This window comes from Oryctolagus cuniculus, chromosome 7 (genome assembly GCF_051225735.1).
Source record: "Oryctolagus cuniculus isolate XC-2025 breed Fujian yellow rabbit chromosome 7, ASM5122573v1, whole genome shotgun sequence".
NCBI lineage: Eukaryota > Metazoa > Chordata > Mammalia > Lagomorpha > Leporidae > Oryctolagus > Oryctolagus cuniculus.
This window is the reverse complement of record NC_142873.1, coordinates 33,937,837-33,957,193: the sequence shown is the minus strand read 5'-3', so window position 1 is coordinate 33,957,193 and position 19,357 is coordinate 33,937,837. Positions and strand designations below refer to the sequence as shown.

Below are 19,357 nucleotides of genomic sequence, written 5' to 3'. Positions count from 1 at the left end.
AACACTTCTCTGAGCGTCAGGTTTCTCCCCTACAAAATGAAGAAGTACCTGCCTAACTAACCCAGAGGGCTGTAATAAGGAACCACACACACACACACACACACACACACACCTTTGTACGGTATCAAACACTGCAAAAACATGAAGGAATGTAGCTTCCATGAGTATTTTCTTCTGCAAGTAACAGAGGCCACCAGGTCTGACTAACTGGAGCAGCAATGTGTCCCTATCAGACTAGCAGAGCAGACAGCTCATGGAATCAAAGGGTATTCAGAGCCCAGTCTTGGACACAGATGGCTGCAGGGCAGCTCCAGGGGCCAGGTGGCAGGAACCATCCGCCCCTCTCATCAGGCACATCGCCAGAGGTGAACTAGCTCCAAACCTCTCTCCAACTTCGAGACCACTCTGTCAGATTCAAGTACCAGGAGGATGTGGAAGGGGAGCTTTCTCTGCTCCTGGGGTATAGAAGCCCAGGTCACCTTGACTGACAGTCCTACAAAGACTGCCCACGATGAGGAAGGTCAAGTTCCCCAAGGAAATCAGAGTGATGCTATCAGAAGGAGGGTGAGTGGATGCAAATGTCCTCTACTGCAGGCTTAATAAACAGGTGATGAGTGAGTGACAGTGGCCCATTCCTTGATTCTGAAGACATTCTGCACTCTAAGATACTCTACACTGCTTCTCTAGACCTTATCAGTGAACACCTTGGACAGCACCCATTAAACAGGTTCCTTCTACCCAGGGTAATTAGAACAAGACCTTAAGAAGGAGAAGCAGAATCACTACTTGACAGCGGGAGAGGTGACTAAAATCTCAGCTCTATTGGCACTGGCTCTGAGAAATCCTTTCCCACTTGCCTCCCTGCATTCTATTCTTACAGCTCTAAGCCTTCTTTGTGACTCACAACATAGCACATGTAAAATTTACTGGAATTTTTGGTCAACGGCTATTTTTTCCCCATAAGCTATAATCTCCATGAGACATGGCCAATGCTTCTTTTTGCACATGTCTTATTTCTAGTACATATCCCAGAGCCTGCCATATTCCAGATGTTTAATACTTACTAGATGGAGCAAATGAGTGAATAAATGAATCGATAATATGCTAAAAGGGCCAAGGAAATTGGTCAGCTGCATAACTAACTAGCCTAGTTGTTTCCTCTACAAAATAGGGACAAACAACACCTTCCATTCCTAAGCACAGGGAGTGACAAAGGAGGTAAAAAATAGTGATAAGTTAGCTAATGCACCACCCACTGGGGGCTGAGCCACATATGGCTCCTTTTCTAGAATTCCCCCCCAGGTCAGGGGAGGGGGTAGAAGGTTCATCAGGCAGTGGCAACTGTGATTTCCAGTGGTTGGGAAGAGGAAAGACATTACTCGCACTCTGATCAGGGATAGCACCTCCTCGCAGGGTCAGCCTGCAAGCCAGACCACTGTTTGCATGCATATCATGCCCCCCAAGTGGCCCCATCCACAGGTGCCTCTTGAGACAAAATGCTAAGACTCTCTCCAATTTGTATAAAACTTCACAGTCTGCAATGCTCTTTTGTAATTATTTCTTTGATGTTCACAACAATCAAACCATAAGTTAGGCAAATGTTATTGGCCTCATTTTATAGATGAAGAAATGAAGGCTCAGAGCTTTGCTTAAAGATACACATCTAGGGAACTCCACATACAACATATATCAGGTCATCTTCAATTCTCCAAGCCATTCACTCACAGAAGGACTATATTTCACTGTTAGAGAGTTCAGGTCCTTCTGTTGAGCCCTAACAATGGCTCTCCCCTTCTAGTCACTGAACATAATGTTACAACATCACAGACAAGGAATTTACATTAATTTGGTTCTGACTCTGCTGTGACCCTGATGGTAAGTTTCATTGTTGTTAAATGATATTGCATTTCATCCCAGGTTGAATTGAGTTAGAGAGAAAAAAAAAAAAAGACAGAAACTGATTTTGATTTCACTTGCAATTTGGTTAAAATTTTATTTTGTCTTTGGGTTTGGTCTGATGAATTAACTGTATTTTCTTCTGAATTTTGATTCCTGTTAGGGCAACACAAATTTCTCCCAAGCAGTAGAAATTCCGTCTCTGGATCCAAGCTCTCCGCTCTGCTCCCAGCCCTAATATCTTCCTCTCTGATGCAGGTTGTGCAAAGGTTGCACCGATGGCTCAAGAAATCTCTTGTGACCTGACCACTTCTCCCAAGGGATCAGAGTGCTTAACGTGTCTTCACAATTGGATTTTACCCACATGCCTTGAGACCCAACAAAAAGCAAGCCACTCCCCCACAATTCTGGCTCAAGCTGTGTAAGACACTCACTAAGATTTAAGAAAGTTATGGTGAGAAGAGATGAGGGGACTCAGTGAACCAAGGTGTATTCTTTGTTTTCCTCAAATGTGGTCTGAGACCCCAAAAGCCTTTAATCAATGGCCAAACCCCAAGGTGGGTCTGGCTCATGGTTAGCAGCAAATGCATCTACTACTTACCATGTGCCAAGTGCAGGGCTAAGTGCTGTGCATGACTTTTCTCCCCTGTCTTCACAACCCCTTTGAGGCAGCAAAAAAGTATGATCTCTTTACCACAAGCAACCAGCATAGCAGAGAGAAGTATCTTGCCCACAACCACACAGCCAGTAAGTGGAGGAGCTGGGATTTGGATCAGGACACAACCACTTCAGTTGCAAGGGGAGAAGAGAAATGAAAACTGACAACAACCAATCCCCAACAGGTTTGGAAGCCATGGACAAAACCTTCATTCTGCACGGAGGAGAGGCAGCTTTCTTGCCCAGCTCCCTCCTGGGTCTTCTGCCTGAGTAAAACTGTATGCTTCTATCATGATTGAACTACTACAGCATTTGGAGATTTATTTGTTGCACTGAGTAGCATGAGCCCAATTCTCTACACAGGCACAAACCAGCCATTCAGGCTCCTTGAGAAGGCCAAGGACACTGAAGGACAAGTAGCTGGTTGTTGGTAACCAGGAGGGACAAAGGCAGGTGCAGAGACTGGAGCAGGGAACTCAGGCCTGTCCAGTAGCGGACAGGCTGAGAAACAGACAGGCTCCTCATGTCAGGGACAACAGGACTTGAACAACTGCAGATGAGAAAACATACATAGAATGATTCCACCATTTTAGTATGTCTCCTGCTCTTACATTAATACTGTTCCCTCACTTCTTTTCTCTACAGCCATAAAATTGCCCATCCATAAACAGGCTGAATAGCCCTTATGGAAAATGCTTAGGACAAGAAATGCTTCTGATGCCAGATTTTTTTGAATATTTACATAAACACAATACTTTGGAGATGAGACCCAAGTCGAAGCAAAACTTATTTGTTTCATAATCACTATATATGACAGCCTGAAGGCAACTGTATACAATAGTCATGTTTTTACTGCACCTATGATTTGACTGCAATCTGCCACATGAGGTCAGGTGTGAAATTTTCCACTTCTTGCATCATGTCAGCATTCAGAGTTTCAGATTATATTTTGGGTTTTCAAGATTAGGGATGCTCAAACAACATCACATTTAAAATTGTTAAGGGAAGTGTATTTGGCCCAGCAGTTAAGCTGCCAATTGGGACATCAGTGTCCCACATCCTAAAGCTGGGTTGGATATCCACTCTCAGCTTCAGATCCCAACTTCTTGTTACTGCAGACTCTGGGAGGCAATGGAGATGGCTCAAGTAATTGGGTTCCTGTCACCCACGTGGGAGACCAGGATTATGTGCTTGGTTCTTGCCTTTGACTTGGTTCAGCCTTGCCCATTCTAAGCCCTTGGAAACCAGTAGACAGTGTATGAGAGTGTTCTGTGTGTGTGTGTGTGTGTGTGTGTGTTTCTATGTATCTGTTTCACTCAATCTCTCAAACAATATAAAAATTTTAAATCATTGAGAATTTTGGAAGAATCTATCATGGAGCCACCATCTGCAGCTCTGCTCTCCTAACCTGGCTGGGCACCTGCCTTTAGCCCTGAATGGGGACTTTTTCTTCTGCCCCATGACTCTGCTCTGACTTCCAAGCACATGTTCATGCAATGCATGGTACAAAACACCCTGCCACAAATGCCCTCCATGGTGATGATGAAATGATCTCAGTGCCCGCTTCTGTGGGGGTGTGGTGAAGACTGGGATCTCCATTCATCTGGCTGAAGGTGGAGGACCCCTTTCTCTGTATGCCTTGCTGCCACCATTCTCTCCATTCATTGAAAGCTTGAAGACAAAACCCATCATGTGCCCCTGGTTGTCTGCCCATCATCCCAGCCCTGAATAAACAACAGTTCATTTGTAAGAGGTTTTTAATTTCATTTCGGTTTGCCATTAAGGAGTGGAATAAGGATCTCTATTCATTTTCACTCACATAGGATCTGCTACATTCTCCAACTGATCTTTACCACAGTAACCTGCGGAGCCACACAGCAGCTGCATAATTTCCACACATCACACTGATTTGCGTTTCTTGGTGGTTTGCATAAATTATAAACAAGAGCACAAAAATCACACAACACAGACTCTACCATAAGGGACATGATCCCTCTAGCCTTGCAGAGAGTAGAGGGGATGTGTCGCTGAGTTCAAGACTCTGATGACGTCCCCAGGGGTGAGACCAAGCCTGTCACAGCCCCTCTGAGACAAGTCCAAGCTGACCCTCTGTTTCTCCACCTACACACTCTGGCTTCCCAAGAGGACTCCCAACACAGAAGGTCCCCTCCTAGCACCACAATGGGAGATCAGCGTATAGAACTGGCTGCCTGTACAATGGCTGCTGGGTAATCTGTGCTCCAGGTCAGACAAGTGAGCCCAGAGGAAGAGTTCTGGGTTTCTCTGTGGGCTTCCCTGTCTCCATGAGCTCTATGAGGTTGTTGAAAAACAGGACTCTCTACAATATGGGTCCTCAACCATATGTTTCTACTGAGATGGCAAATCTCTCAGGCTATCTGGGCCACATACAATCATCACATTTTCCTTATTTTTTTAATAATAATCCCTTAAAAATAAAAATCAGGCCCTGAGGCCATAATTTATCACTACCACGCCCTCTCCATGCCCTCAGCCTAGCCCCTTCTCCTTTTGAAGGATGAGGCATCCCCCAAGTTGCCCCAGCTGCTGTTCCTGCCAGCCCAGGCAGTACAGAGGGAACTGGAAGGCAGTGCTGCCTTCCTGCTCTGCCTGCTGAATGGTGTGGGTGCATTTGAAGCCAACATCAAGTATCAGTCTCAGCTCTGCCCATGTGTCCTGGGGGTGAACTAACTCTGGGGTCCCCCGTGAGGTAGGTGTGTACTGTTAGCCTCATCCTCACTTGCAGATGCTGAAACTCAAGGGCAGAACCAACCTTCCCAACATTGCCTGACAACCATGTGTCAGAACTGACAAGCAAGCCCAAGAGTCTGGGCTTCCCATTTTCCAAGAACATGATAGGGGGTTGCTCCATCCCACCCCAGCCCAGTAATTCAACCCCCAAGTGAGCAAAAATCCACAAGAGAACACTATCAGCCACCTAGAGTTGCCTTCCAGACCTCAATGACACTCTAAAGACAGAATAAACTCAAGCACTCAAAGCTACGGGGCTGGGTGGAGCGGCCCCCTCTGCCCTGCCGACAAGTCTCTTCAAACTAAAAATAAAGTTTATAAAAGTAAATTATCTCATTTTATAACTTAAGTGCATCAAGCATTTCCTTAAATATAGTTCACACTGAAAATAAAGTTACTTTTGCTGTACAGTTGGTGTCTGTTATAATTAGGAATAAACTTTGATGATAAAGTATGAAAGGTCACACACTCACACATCTATCTATCTGTCTGCCTATGGCGTGTAGGTGGATAGACATATGCACCTCTTGACAAGAGCTTCCCCAAAATGGCGGGAAGTTGTTAGGAGTCCCTAGGTATCTAGTTTGCATGAGAAGATCTATATTAAAAGTCCCTGTCCTTAATGATAAACACATCTTCATTTCTAATGCTAAGACTCTTAATAGAAACATTAAACTATGCAATCCATAATGTATTCAGTCTTTGGAAATGCTGAGCTACCCCATATCATTATACAACAGCATCTCCAACAAAACTCCCTCCCCAGCCCACCTCTTTCCTAGCCTCCTGTCCACAAGCCAGCAACCCCTTCCAAACTGTGGTTGTTGTTCCACGTGGGAGCCTAGCCATGGAACTCTAGGAAAAGACTCAAGAGGTGAAGTAAGAATTCTGCATGGAATACAGGTGGTCAATGGGGTTTCCCACTCTGGACTGCAGGGGCCCGGCTTCCGAGGTTGCTAGAAAACAGTCACCCAGGTTACTGAGGGAGGTGTCGTCACTATCCAGGTCATGGAAAAGGGGTTCAGCACCTGAAATGGAAATAAAACACTGGCATGAGGAGACGTCTGGAAGAAGTGATTCATGTTAGGTTTAGGAAATACAGCTGAATTCAACAGCAGTCCATCCCCCAGGTGAAACTGTCGATTGGGTGCTGGGGAACAGGTAGGGGTGTGCAAGAGAACTACGCAGAAAACCAGGAGTGGGTCATCATCCTGGGCTCTGTAGCCTCTTTGTAGTACTTGTGTCCAAAGTGCAACAAGTGAAAATAACACAAACTGAAATGCGACACGGTGCTAAATTGAGGGCAGCATAAGCAAATGTTCGATGTCCAGACAGTGAGCAGTGGGTGCAGGCAGGACTTTCACTAGAGATGGAGCCACAGGAGAGAGCTCATCCAGGACTTGGGCCTCAAAAATGGTTCTTCAAGGAGGATGGTAAGAAAACTAACATCAGTTTGAGTGAGGCTAAGGAAACCTCCCATGATAACATTTATCCTTTCAAATAGCTGATGTACCCTGATGCCGGCTACTTCCCAGACTTGTATTGCAGAGCAGAGGAAGGTCAGGATCCTGCACTCAGTTAATTTACATCCTTGTGGAGAAGTCAGCGGGGCCTTCTGTGAAATAGCTGAGGGACCACTGCAACCAGGACTTGGAGCAGTGCGTTTTACCTCTCCACTTCAAGTAAACAGGGCAGGGGAAAACCAGAGCTCATAAAACTTGTCATGGGCCTTTCTTGCTGGCCGTTGCCATGGCTCAATAGGCTAATCCTCCGCCTGTGGTGCTGGCACCCTGGGTTCTAGTCTCGGTCAGGGCTCTGGATTCTGTCCCAGTTGTTCCTCTTCCAGTCATGCTTTCTGCTGTGGCCCGGGAAGGCAGTGGAGGATGGCCCAAGTGCTTGGGACCTGCACCTGCATGGGAGACCAGGAGAAGCACCTGGCTCCTGGCTTTGGATCAGTGCGGTGTGCCAGCCGCAGCACGCCGGCTGCAGCGGCCACTGGGAGGTGAACCAATGGAAAAGGAAGACCTTTCTCTTTGTCTCTCTCTCTCTCACTGTCCACTTTGCCTGTCAAAAAAAAAAAAATCATCTTGCTAAAGGACTCATCACAGGGCTTTTGTATGTAACAGAATCCTTGAGACTCCCACACTTTCAGACTTTGCAAAAAATTGTTTGCCTCTGGCCGGCGCCGCAGCTCACTAGGCTAATCCTCCGCCTAGCGGCGCCGGCACACCGGGTTCTAGTCCCGGTTGGGGCGCCGGATTCTGTCCCGGTTGCCCCTCTTCCAGGCCAGCTCTCTGCTGTAGCCAGGGAGTGCAGTGGAGGATGGCCCAGGTGCTTGGGCCCTGCACCCCATGGGAGACCAGGAAAAGCACCTGGCTCCTGGCTCCTGCCATCGGATCAGCGCGGTGAGCCGGCCGCAGCGTGCCGACTGCGGCGGCCATTGGAGGGTGAACCAATGGCAAAGGAAGACCTTTCTCTCTGTCTCTCTCTCTCACTGTCCACTCTGCCTGACCAAAAAAAAAAAAATTGTTTGCCTCATTTTCCTATAGCTATGGAGTGAAGAATGATTCAAACATGACTTGAGTCTTCCAAGGAAGTGTACAGGATAGATGTCACCAGAGACATCCCATACACATGTGTATTTACAGGTCTTTGAATTAATAAGGTTGGTCAACAAATACACTGCCAAGGCATTAAAAAATGGCTGCTGAATGTGTGATGTGGGAAGGAAGGGTGATTTTAATTGAACTTTCTTAAAAGGAAGGAAAAAAGAAGTTATCTGACAAAATCTGTGAGCTTTGGCATATGTCTCTGATACTAATGCCTTGAAGATTTGCTGAATAAAACTTTATTTTTTAGCTATCAGGGTACATTATCACAAATGACACAGTATAGATCAATGTGTTCCATTCACTACATACACCAGGGACTTTCTCTGTATAAAAATGTAGTAGTCTAGATTGTGGCCCAGAGGTTGAACCTGAGCCTTCACTCCCGAGTTCACCAGCTCACCCTACCCCACACGACTCTCCAGACCCCAGCTGTTGTCTGTTGGCTTACATAGCAATTTGGGCAAGTGGTGGAAGCTCAGCTATGTACACACACAGCACTTAAATCAACCCCAGTTCAAGAGGGGTGAACACAGGAAAGATATTTTTCACTTTACAAGACAGTTTATGTTTCATACAATTAGAGCCCCTACTAGTAGGACTATCCAATTAGAAAATCTGTCTTCTGTGCTTTCATGTATTTCATTTCTTTAGGTAAATGTTTGCTTAATTAAGGCCCTCTGCCTGTGTCAGCACTACTGTTCCCTGCAAATATGTAAATTGGTACCTGGCATGAAAGTTGTGGAATTCAACCACAAGCTTCAGGTGCCCAATGAAAGCACAACTTCTTACTTAAAACTAACAAAAAAATGCTTAGAAAACTGTAATCAATAGAGGCATACAAAATATGTACATGGGTTTTTCTTTGGTAAGGCATTTGTGTCCATCGGTTACCCATGTAGGAGGGAATCTAGCGGTTTTTTGTAGGACACTTATTCTGCTTTGTAGAGCTAGGAACTGCACAGATGTCTTTGAGAGAGGAGAAACTCACACTAGCAAGTTGTGAGAGGGCCCCATGGGGCTTGAGAACCTCTTACCATAGGGGTGCATGTGGTCTCCAGGCATCTGGGGTGGAGTGAGACCCTGTCGGAAGGGATCGGAGCTGTAGACACTCTGCTCAATGGCCAGCAGCTGCTGTGGGGTGGGCAGGGCCGTGTAGGGGTTCATGATCCCTTCCATCCCAGCACTCCCGCTGCCATTTGTCTGAGCTGTGGGGCAAAGAAGAAGGCAGGTGACTCGGTGTGCAGTCCAGTGTCCCATGCTGAGAGACCACAGAGGGCCACGGAGCATCCTCACTGGCAGGTGCTCACCCTTTCCCAGCGTGTGCACCTCTCCACAGGCTGTTTGAGCATTCTCACAATCTGGCAGCCTGCATCCCCCAGAGCGAGTGAGCCGAGAGAGAACACAGGGAAGCCACCACGTCCTTGATGACCTGCCTTCAAAAGTCACACTCTAGGCCAGATCTACTCAGTGCCAGAAGCAGCTACACAACAGTACAGGTACCACGTGACAAGAACCACAGAGTGCCCCCACAGGTTGGGGATCAAGGCTAGGTAATTTCAGTTCCCTGGGTCCTGGTTCCCTCCCTTATAAAATGGAAATGGGTGAGGTGACATCAGTGCTTCCCAGCCCATACCCTATCAAAGACCTTTCTTTACCATGGAGAAGAGGGGTGATGGTGGTTGCTGGGTAGTTGAACTGAGAGCACCCTTGAAATATAGCACTTAAACAAAGGATTTTGATGCTGTACACATGTGTGCAAGCTTCCAGAGTGGATGAATATAGAGATCCCCCTAGAAATAACCCTGTATGAACGCATCAGTCAAGTGGGAGTTGTGACACTGGCCGGCTGACCTTGGGGGATAATATGATGATTCCATGAAATGGGGTGCATGTGCTTTGTGACTATAATTGTTCTGCTTGTATACAGAATGTTATGAGAAAAGAAGCGTTCGATTGTTACCTCCATATCTTGCTGTGGTTCTCTAGCCTTCTTTCCATTAGCTCTCAGAGACTTTCCCACCAGCCTCTGCTTTCTTCAGTCTACACTAGGAGTTCCCTTGGAAAGTTTTAACACAGGCCCAAGCCCCTTGAGTTTGTGTTCTCGTAACACCTTGATGCATTCATCTCCGTCTGAGCTTGTTAGCCTACATGGAGTCAACGTGCCTAGTTCTTACTAAGGCCCTCTCGTGTCTTTAACCCTTTTTGGACTTCATCTGGGCCCTCCAAGATAGGGCTATCAAGTATTATTATTCCATCCTAGGGACAAATAAACTGAGGCATCAAGTAGATGGAAAAGGTGGTCCCAAATCAAACAGCACTGGGAGTGGAGCTGAGGGCAGAATCCAGATCTACTGACTCAGCTGCTCTACCCTGCCCAACACTCATGTCTTAGTTTCAATTCTTTTCTCCCTGTAGCTACCTTGGTGCTAAAATACTATTTAGCCTAGGGGGTAAGAAGCTAAGAGAACTCCTGGATATGGGGCTCTAATTCTAGATTGAGCCTAGCTCAGGGGTCAAGCACCAGGCAAGGTCCATATGAAAATAAAGGGCTCCGTCGAGGGGCCCAAGAACCAGCGTCACATTGTACAACTGGCATGGTATGGTCCTGTGGCCAGCAGCAATGGCATCACCCAGGGGAATGTTAAAAATGCAGAACTTAAGGATCCGAATCTGTACTTTACCAAGATCCCAGGTGATGTATTTGCACTTAAAATACAGTATGGAGCACTCAAGAAATGTTCCTGGATGGCTGAGTGAAGAAGTATATTTTCTTTAAGAATTACATTGTTCTAACACAGGATGCATCCAAAAGTTTGTGGGAAAAAATGAATTGAAAGATAAGATTTTCTTGGTGTTAAAAAAAGACATTGAAATCCATAATTTTTTCCATAATACCTATTTTCCATGAATTCTTTTTAAGATTCCCTCCTAAAAGTGTGTGATAAAGAAGGTGATGATCTTTTTAGTATCACTGTTTTACTATTTTATGCTATTCTGGAAAGGGGGAAGTCCTGTGTTAAAGTGATTAGCATGGAAGGAGGACTTGGTGCTATAGCTTGGATGTGGTTTTTCCTGCAAGGGCTCATGTACTAGAGGCTTCATCCCCAGTGATATTAAGAGCAGTGCAAGGTCATTAGGTCACTGGGGGCATGGCCCTCAAAGGGAATTAATGCTGATCTCCCACAGTGACTTAGTTCTTGTAAAAAGGGGCTATTAGGGCTGGCGCTGCGGTGGAGCAGGTTAGGCTGCCACCTGTGATGCCAGCATTCCAGATGGCCACCGGTTTGAGTCCCAGTTGCTCTACTTCTGATCTAGCTCTATGCTAATGCACCTGGGAAAGCAGCGGAAGACAGCCCAAGTGCTTGGGCCCCTGCACATGGGAGACCCACAGGAAGCTCCTGGCTTCAGTCTGGCCCAGCCCTAGCCATTGCAGGCATTTGGGGAGCAAACAAGCAGATGGAAGATCTCGATCTCTCCCTCTCTATAACTCTGCCTTTCAAATAACTAGAATAAATCTTTAAAAGGAGAAGGAGGAGGAGGAGGATGAGGAAGAACCAGCAGCAGCTGTTATAAAAGAGTGAGCCTGACCCCTGCAACCTCAGGCTTTCTCTCTCGCCATGGGATGGCCTCTTCTTCTGCAGGCGGTTTTTCCCTTTCTGTTTCTCCTGGGTGTTGTGACATAAACAACAGAGCCCTCATAAGAGGCCACACAGATGGGCCTCTAAAACTGTGACGTGAATAAGCCCCTTTTCTTTAGAGAGTACTCAGCCTTGGGTATTTATTTACAACCACAGCAAATGAACCAACACAACTGGAAAAGATGGGAGCTTTGATTCTGTGCAAGGTCTGACTCATTGCCCTGACACTGTGGAAGGACCCAGGCCAGAGAAGGATTTGGATAAAGTAGGTGCCACCTCCAAATGGCAATTCCAAGCCTGAAACTCAGTGTCCTCAACCCTCTCACAGGGTCCTCATGGCTCCATCCTCCCTTGAAGGTATCATCTCAGGCATTGAGCACAGGAACTACGGAGTTGGAGGCTCCTGGTAGGTGAGGCCAGGATTCCAGCCAGGACTAGCTGGGAGGAGTCTCCAACTTACCAGAACTCAGCCGCTGCGTGTTCTGCTGATCCTGTTGTTGTTGCTGCTGCCGCCGGGCCAGCTTCTTCATCTGAGGAGGAGAGGGCCAGAGGATTAGAAGTCAAGGGACAGGCAGCAGGCTCACATGGTAAGGGGGAGGCAGGAAGAGATACCTGCCCTCTTGAGGGCTTGTTCATAAAGCAGAGTGCTTCCCCAGCTGCTACTCAGTAAAGGAGCCACACTTGAGGAACTCAAGTCACGGGCAGCACAGCTGAGGGCTCATCTGCTCTGCAGATGGCCGGGAAGCAAAGGTGCAACTTGCCGTTGCACGAACAGTGAACTGTCGTGACTGACTCGGAAATGCAGGACCAGGCTCGGCGGCCATGCCTAGATGTGGGGCTGTGTGCTGAGACCAGCTTGTGATTTGGGGCAGGCCAAGCACCTGGTTCCCTCCCTCTCCCCTAATCTGCCGGCCTTTGTGTTTGAGACAACTACAGGGCAATCCATGCCTCTTGTCTCCTAAGGAAACATTTGAACCTGATGGTTCTCAAACAGTGCTCTGTGGATCATTAGGGCTCCGTGAAATGTTCACACATACTTTGAAAGTGTGTGTGTCTGTGTGTGTAGGTGGAGAAAGCACTACATTTAAAGATGTTTCCCTACTGCAAGCTTTCCCAGAGCTTTGCAAGTACCCTTCTCTGCTTTGTGAGTTCATAGGCTAAGTGGCCTCTCAAATGCACTTCACCGGGAAGCCTGCAGTCCATACCAGCAGCTGTGTTCTGAGGTTGCAGGTGGGGAAACACTACCTTAATGATCATAATCAAACAATAAGATCATAATTTATCATTCTTTAAAGGTCAGGGACCCAGAGAACAGGTCTCAGGATACACACATCCTTATTAGAGGCAGGCAGAGGACTAATGGAAGTCTAAAGCAAAGACTGTGATGGGCACATAGAGACCTTGGTAAGATACGGAGCACAGCATGATACTTTGGGATCATGTAGGTGGGGCCGGCTCTGGGAACAGGGAGTGGAGGCAGGTGGTGCCCCATGCCAGGGTTGTGCTAGCCCATCACAGGTGCTACCTGAGTTGTAACACTTCCTTGACATTTCAAAAGAACTTTGGTATTGGAGTTAAACAGATGTAAATTAAAGAACATGCTTTTCGCTAAGAGATACAGAGGCACATTTATTCACACAGCTGCACAGTCATGGCCACGAGGAAAATAAAAGCCCCTTCACTAAAACAAATGCCTTATCTCCCCTTCTGCAAGGCTGCTGTGGCTGAAATAATGGTTGCTGATGGGGTTATTAGATCAGAGGAACCATGCTATCAGAAGGGCTCGGGTCAGAAAACCTGACAGCAAGAAACCTACTGCAAGAAAGCAGCGACCCAGAGACAGACAAAAGTAATAAGCAGATTACCTTAGCTCTCTGGTTCTGGAACCACACCTGGACGACACGGACACTCAGCCCTGTCTCTGCAGCCAGAGTTTCTCTCACCTTGAAAGAATTGAACATAGAAATACAGAAACATGGGCAGGTGACAAGACACAGCCTGAGTGGGTAGTGCAGGGGAGACCAACAGGCCACCTCTCTCATAGGTGCTGACTCATATTTGGTGCTCAGCACACACCCAAAACCACTTCCCTTTGGATATAGACAGTCCTTCACCACGTTACAAAGAAAAAAAAAAAAAAAAAAAAAAAAAAAAAAAAAAAAAAAAAAAAAAACAAGAACAATCATTAACTTAAAGGTGCATTCCCGCAGGGTGTTTCAGGTTTTCGCTCACCCTGGAAATCAGGCTTCTCAGTAGTCCTCAGACCTTAGCATGTGTATCCACCTCCTTAACGAGAACTGAGAGTGAAAATCACTTCCCCAAAAGACACAGCTCTCTCTAACTCTCTTTCTGAAATTCATCAAACCTGAACTTTTTTTGTTTTGGCCTCACAGTTTTTTTTGTTTTTGTTTTTTTTGTTTGTTTGTTTTTTTTTTGTTTTTTTTTTTTTTGACAGATAGAGTTATGGACAGTGAGAGAGAGAGACAGAGAGAAAGGTCTTCCTTCAGTTGGTTCACCCCCCCAAATGGTTGCTACGGCAGGTGCTGCACCAATCCGAAGCCAGGAGCCCAGTGCTTCTTAAGGGTCTCCCACGTGGGTGCAGGGGCCCAAGCACTTGGGCCATCCTTCACTGCCTTCCCAGGCCACAGCAGAGAGCTGAACTGGAAGAGGAGCAACTGGGACTCGAACCTGGTACCCATATGGGATGCTGGTGCCACAGGCAGAGGATTAACCAAGTGAGCCACCCACGGCGCCAGCCCCAGCCCTCACAGTTTCAAGTGACTGTGGGTGTTTATGAATATTCACATTCCCAGCCACCCCAGGTGAATTCTACCCCAAAGGGTGTAAGATGAGACCACATGGAATATAGCAAGGCCAGGCACTCAACTCTGAAGCAGGCACAGGCACTGGGGCTGATGCAACAGGGTGACGGGGAACCAGAGCATGAAGAGCTGTGTTTAAACATCTGTCACCCAGGGACGGGTGTTGGGCATAGAGGTCAACTCTCCTTGGCATGTGGAGTGCCTGGGTTCGAGTCCAGCTCCTCCCCAATTCCAGCTTCCTGCTAGTGCACACCTGGGAGGCAGCAGGTTCCAGTACACGGGTCCCTGCCACTTGTGTGGGACATCGGGATGGAGTACCTGGCTCCTTGGCTTTGTCCTGGCCCAGCCTCAGCTGTTGAAGCATTTGAAAGTGAATCGACAGATGGGAGATCTCTTTCTCTCTGTCTCTGCCTTTCAAATTAAAAAAAAAAAAAAGCAAAAACATCTGCCAAGCAGACAGGCACATGGTAAGCTGGGAAGACAGGCAGGGGCCAAGAAACACAGACTATAAGGAATGGACTCAAGGGACACTTCACCCTCTTGGTCTGATACAGGAGAAACAATTAAAAAGTTCCTGGGCCAGTGCTGTGGCACAGTAGGTAAAGCCTCCACCTACAGTGCCATCATCCTATATGGGTGCCAGTTCAAATTTTGGCTGCTCCACTTCTGATCCAGCTCTCTGCTATGGCTTGGGAAAGCAACAGAGGATGGCCCAAGTGCTTGGGCTCCTGCACCTGGGTGGGAGGCCCAGAGGAAGCTCCTGGATCCTGGCGTTGGATCAGCACATCTCCGGCCATTGCAGTCATTTGGGGAGTGAACCAGTGGATGGAAGACCTCTCTCTCCCTCCCTCTGCCTCTCTGTAGCTCTGCCATTCAAATAATGAAAATAAATCTTAAACAAAAGCTCCTGGAATAAATACCTGAATTGAACGCACATGAAATACTTCACCTTTATTATGCTGCTGGGGTGGAAACGAGGGAGAAGTGGGATGATCACACTAGATTTTTGAAACACAGCCTTCTGATAAGCCGACTAACCCAGGGATGGACACAGTAGCCCCAGTTCCACTGGCTGAAACCCTATCCATGCCTCTGAGGCTCAGCTCAAAGCCACCTGTTCCACCAAAGTTTGCCTAATTTCCTATACACAAATGACCTCTCCCTGCCCTGTGGCTCCTGGCTGACCCCCTGTTACAGTCCTCAGAGTTCTTTCCTCAGTGTTAAAGTTCAATGTACACACACCTCCTCACACATGACCTGGAAGCTATCTGGGGACAAGCAGCCAGCACCAGACCATGGAGAGGCTGGGACTTCAGGACATTCAGAATAAGTGAATCAGTGAAGCTGGTAGCAATTTGCCTGCTTTGGGGTGTTTCACCTGCCGGCAGGACCTGCCCTGGGGCAGATGGGGTTGCAAGGGCGGGGAAAGGAAGAATTCTGCAGCTGAAGCTCATCAGGGGTCCAAAGTTGTGGCAGACTGTACTATTGGCCAACAAGTCCCTATCCTTCCCTCCTGTGTCCTTGTGGGGAGGAGGTTCGGGGGTGTCACTGCTGCACCCTTATTTAGCTAAACCACATCACCAGTTATGGCCCATGGAGCATGTGTGCCTGTCAGCAGGGTTCCCCAGGGGCTACAACCTTGACATGGTCTCTTGGCTTTCTGCCATCTGCATGTGAACAACATGCCCCAAGAAGGCACTGCCCCTTCAGCCTGGAATTTCCAACAGGAGACAGTGGGACAACCTAACCTGAGCTCAGCCCAGGAGTAGCAAATAAACATTTTGGAGGGGCCCCTAAGACGTTGGGTATTAGTTTACATGCAGGGAAAGGGAGGCAGAGAAAACAATGTTAAGCTGCTTAAAATATATTGCCTTTATGAATTTCAGCAAAGAAAGCTTTCTTTTTATTGTATGAAAGATAACTTCCAGCATAGGGTGGGCAGTTGAAAAATGGCCAGCATTCAATCAATGGGCACACTTATCTGTAGCAGAGACTGATAATTGTGCCCAGCTCCATTCTCCCCTTCTTCTTGTCTGTAATTGAATCCCTAAGTTTTAGTAGAGCATGTGGCCACACACATAGACTCATGTTCCCAGCTTCCCTTGCAGGAAGGCCACAGGGCTGTGGTTCAGCCAACTCACAAGTAGAAGGGAATTGACCTTAACAAGGCAGCCTCTTGCCCTCCACTCCTTCCTTCTCTACCCTGGTGACTGGAAGAATGGTGACAAGTGGAACAGTCCTTAGGACCCATGTTATTGACCACACAGCCACCAATCTTGGTTTGGTCACCTCTGAACAGTAACATAAGAAAAAAATAAACTCCTATCTCATTAAGCCATTGTATTTTTTTGGCATGAATGTTCACACTGGCCCTACTTGTAACATCCCTGGGCAGCACACACAGCCCAAATGCCCATCAGCAGGTGTATGGACAAATAAGCTAGGGCATATCCATGCAGTGGGACCTTTCAACAACCAAGAGGAGTGAATTCCAACGTGGATGGATCCCCAAAGCAACACACCAAATGGAACCAACCAGACCCTGCCAGCCACTGTGTTTTTTAGCTCTTTGTATCCTGGTGGACAGCAACACTGGCACCTACTATGATTATCATTCCATTGCTCTACATGAAATGAAAGGGGTGAACCAGGGGCCTTTTGGAGTCAGTATGCACACATGAAAGAATAGGGAGTGTCTGTTACATCCCTGGCCACAGCTTTGTCATCTCTGGAGTCCCCACCAGGGCCCAGGTCCACTTGCGCAGGCTCTGTCTGAACAGCCCTCCCCACCACTCTGACCCCCTCAAATGCCCATTGATGTCCCACAGCAGTCCAGGTGCACACAGAGAAGTGAGGCCTGGAGCCCTTCCTTCTCATCGCCCCTCCTGTACCTTCCTGCAGGGCTTGGAGGAGACTTCAAAGGAGGCCTTGAACGCTCTCCTCTGCTGTGTTGTCAGGATGGTTCTGGGCCGTTTGGGACGCTTGTGGTCCTTGCCATCCTCAGCGGCTCCTTTCCCTGTCCCGTGGGCTGATTTGCAAAGACTTTCTTCATCATCACTTTTGCCTAAAAGAAGCAGAAAAAATTATGTAAGCCCCCAAAAGCCACTTCCTGGAGCTATTTGTGATTCTACAGCAAGGCACTTGGGTCTCTTTCCAGGATGGCTTTCTGGGATCCTGGTTTGAAAATTTCCAGCTTTGGACTAAGAAAAAGGCTTCAAAATCCCAGATAGGAACCAGAAAGTCCATCTCTGCACCTCAGGCTTTACACATTTACTGGCCTTAGGCAAATTACTTAATTCTCTGCCACTCACTTTCCTCATCTGCAGAACCATGTAAGAAAACTGCCTTCACTGGAGTTGTCATGAGAATTAAATGAGTTGATACCAGTTAGGCACTCAGAATGCTGCTTGGCATACAAGAATTGCTCAGTTGAGATACTCAGCAGACTCATAGAATGGCGGATGTCCTAAACAGCACTCTGGCCTCAGAAGCAGCCCTAAAGGCATTCCGATCTGGCTGAAAAGCCCATGAGAGTATTTCAGGCATGGAAAGCCAAGACACTCTGGCAAAAAAAAAAAAAAAAAAAAACCAACAACAACAACAAACAACAACAACAACAAAAACAAACAACAACAACAACAACAAAAAACCACCTAAATGAAAGATCTCTGTGAGTGAGATCCCAGTGGAAAGAACAGGTCTTCAAAGAAGGAGGTACCTTTCTCTGAAGGGAGGAGAGAACCTCCACTTTGACTATGACCTTGTCTAAACAAGATAAGAGTCGGAGAACTCAAGGGGCTTCCATAGCCTTGGAAACTCATGACTGGAGCATGGGGAGATTACTGAGGCCATAAACAAGAGTGTCAATTTGTAAAGTCAACAACAGGAGTCACTGTGCACTTACTCCTCATGTAGGATCTCTGTCCTTAATGTGCTGTGCATTGAGATTTAATGCTATAACGAGTACTCAAACAATATATTTCACTTTGTGTTTCTATGGGGGTGCAAACTGTTGAAAGCTTTACTTAACGTATACTAAACTGATCTTCTGTAAAAAAAAAAAAAAAAGAAGAAGAAGAAATTATCAATTCCCAACTTGACTCTCACTGGGATTAAACATGACAATAGGTCTGATCTGATTTCATCATCATTTAAAAAATCATCTATTATTTTTCACTTTATGTTTCTGTGTGGGAGCAAACTGTTGAAATCTTTACTTAATGTATGCTAAACTGATCTTCAGTATATAAAGAGAATCGAAAATGAATCTTGATGTGAATGGAAGGGGAGAGGGAGTGGGAGAGGGGAGGGTTGCGGGTGGGAGGGACGTTATGGGGGGGAAGCCATTGTAATCTATAAGCCGTACTTTGGAAATTTATATTCATTAAATGAAAGTTTAAAAAAAACACATTACAGATGAAGAAAAAAAAAGAATTGCTCAGTAAGTATCTGTTGTTAATATTATTTCCTAGATGACATTGCTCAAGACAAGACCTGAAGCACTTATGCAAAATTTCTAAGACACTGTGTCTGAAATTCTAGCTACTGGCAGGAAGTAAAAAATATTACTGTTCAGAATACCATAGAGGACTAGTATGAAATGACCTATAGTAGAGAATGGAAGACACAAATGATAGTTAGGGTGACAACACTATGGTGCAGTGAGTGAAGCCCCAGCTTAGGAAACCAGCCTCCTATATTGGAGTGCTGGTTCAAGTCCTGGCTGCTCTGCTTCCAATCCAGCTCCCTACTAATGAGCCTTGGAAAGCAGCAGCAGATGATCCAAGTTTTGGGGCCTCTGCCACCAACTTGGGAGACCCAAATGGAGTTCCTGGCTTCTGTCTTGGGCCTGGCACTGGGGAGGCAGCAGATGATGACTCAAGTGCTTGGGTCCCTGCCACCCACTTGGGAGACTTGGATGTCGTTCTTGGCTCATGGTTTTGGCCTGGCCTACTCCTGGATA

The 19,357-nt window shown here is 46.8% G+C and overlaps 1 protein-coding gene across 6 annotated transcripts in view; it reads right to left on the bottom strand.

Annotated features, from left to right (window-relative positions):
• Positions 1-4,296: 4,296 nt before the first annotated feature.
• LMX1A (LIM homeobox transcription factor 1 alpha) overlaps positions 4,297-19,357 on the bottom strand; it is a 169,772-nt gene continuing 154,711 nt past the window's right edge. For all 6 annotated transcript variants that reach the window (XM_089336936.1, XM_017345718.4, XM_051858425.3 and 3 more), the window contains 5 exons: positions 17,286-17,458; positions 13,438-13,515; positions 12,033-12,102; positions 8,969-9,139; positions 4,297-6,350 (listed from right to left, as the gene is read on the bottom strand). In XM_089336936.1, coding sequence (XP_089193062.1) covers positions 6,190-6,350; positions 8,969-9,139; positions 12,033-12,102; positions 13,438-13,515; positions 17,286-17,458 — 653 coding nt within the window. In that variant the 3' untranslated portion in view covers positions 4,297-6,189. The remainder of the gene's footprint in view (positions 6,351-8,968; positions 9,140-12,032; positions 12,103-13,437; positions 13,516-17,285; positions 17,459-19,357) is intronic.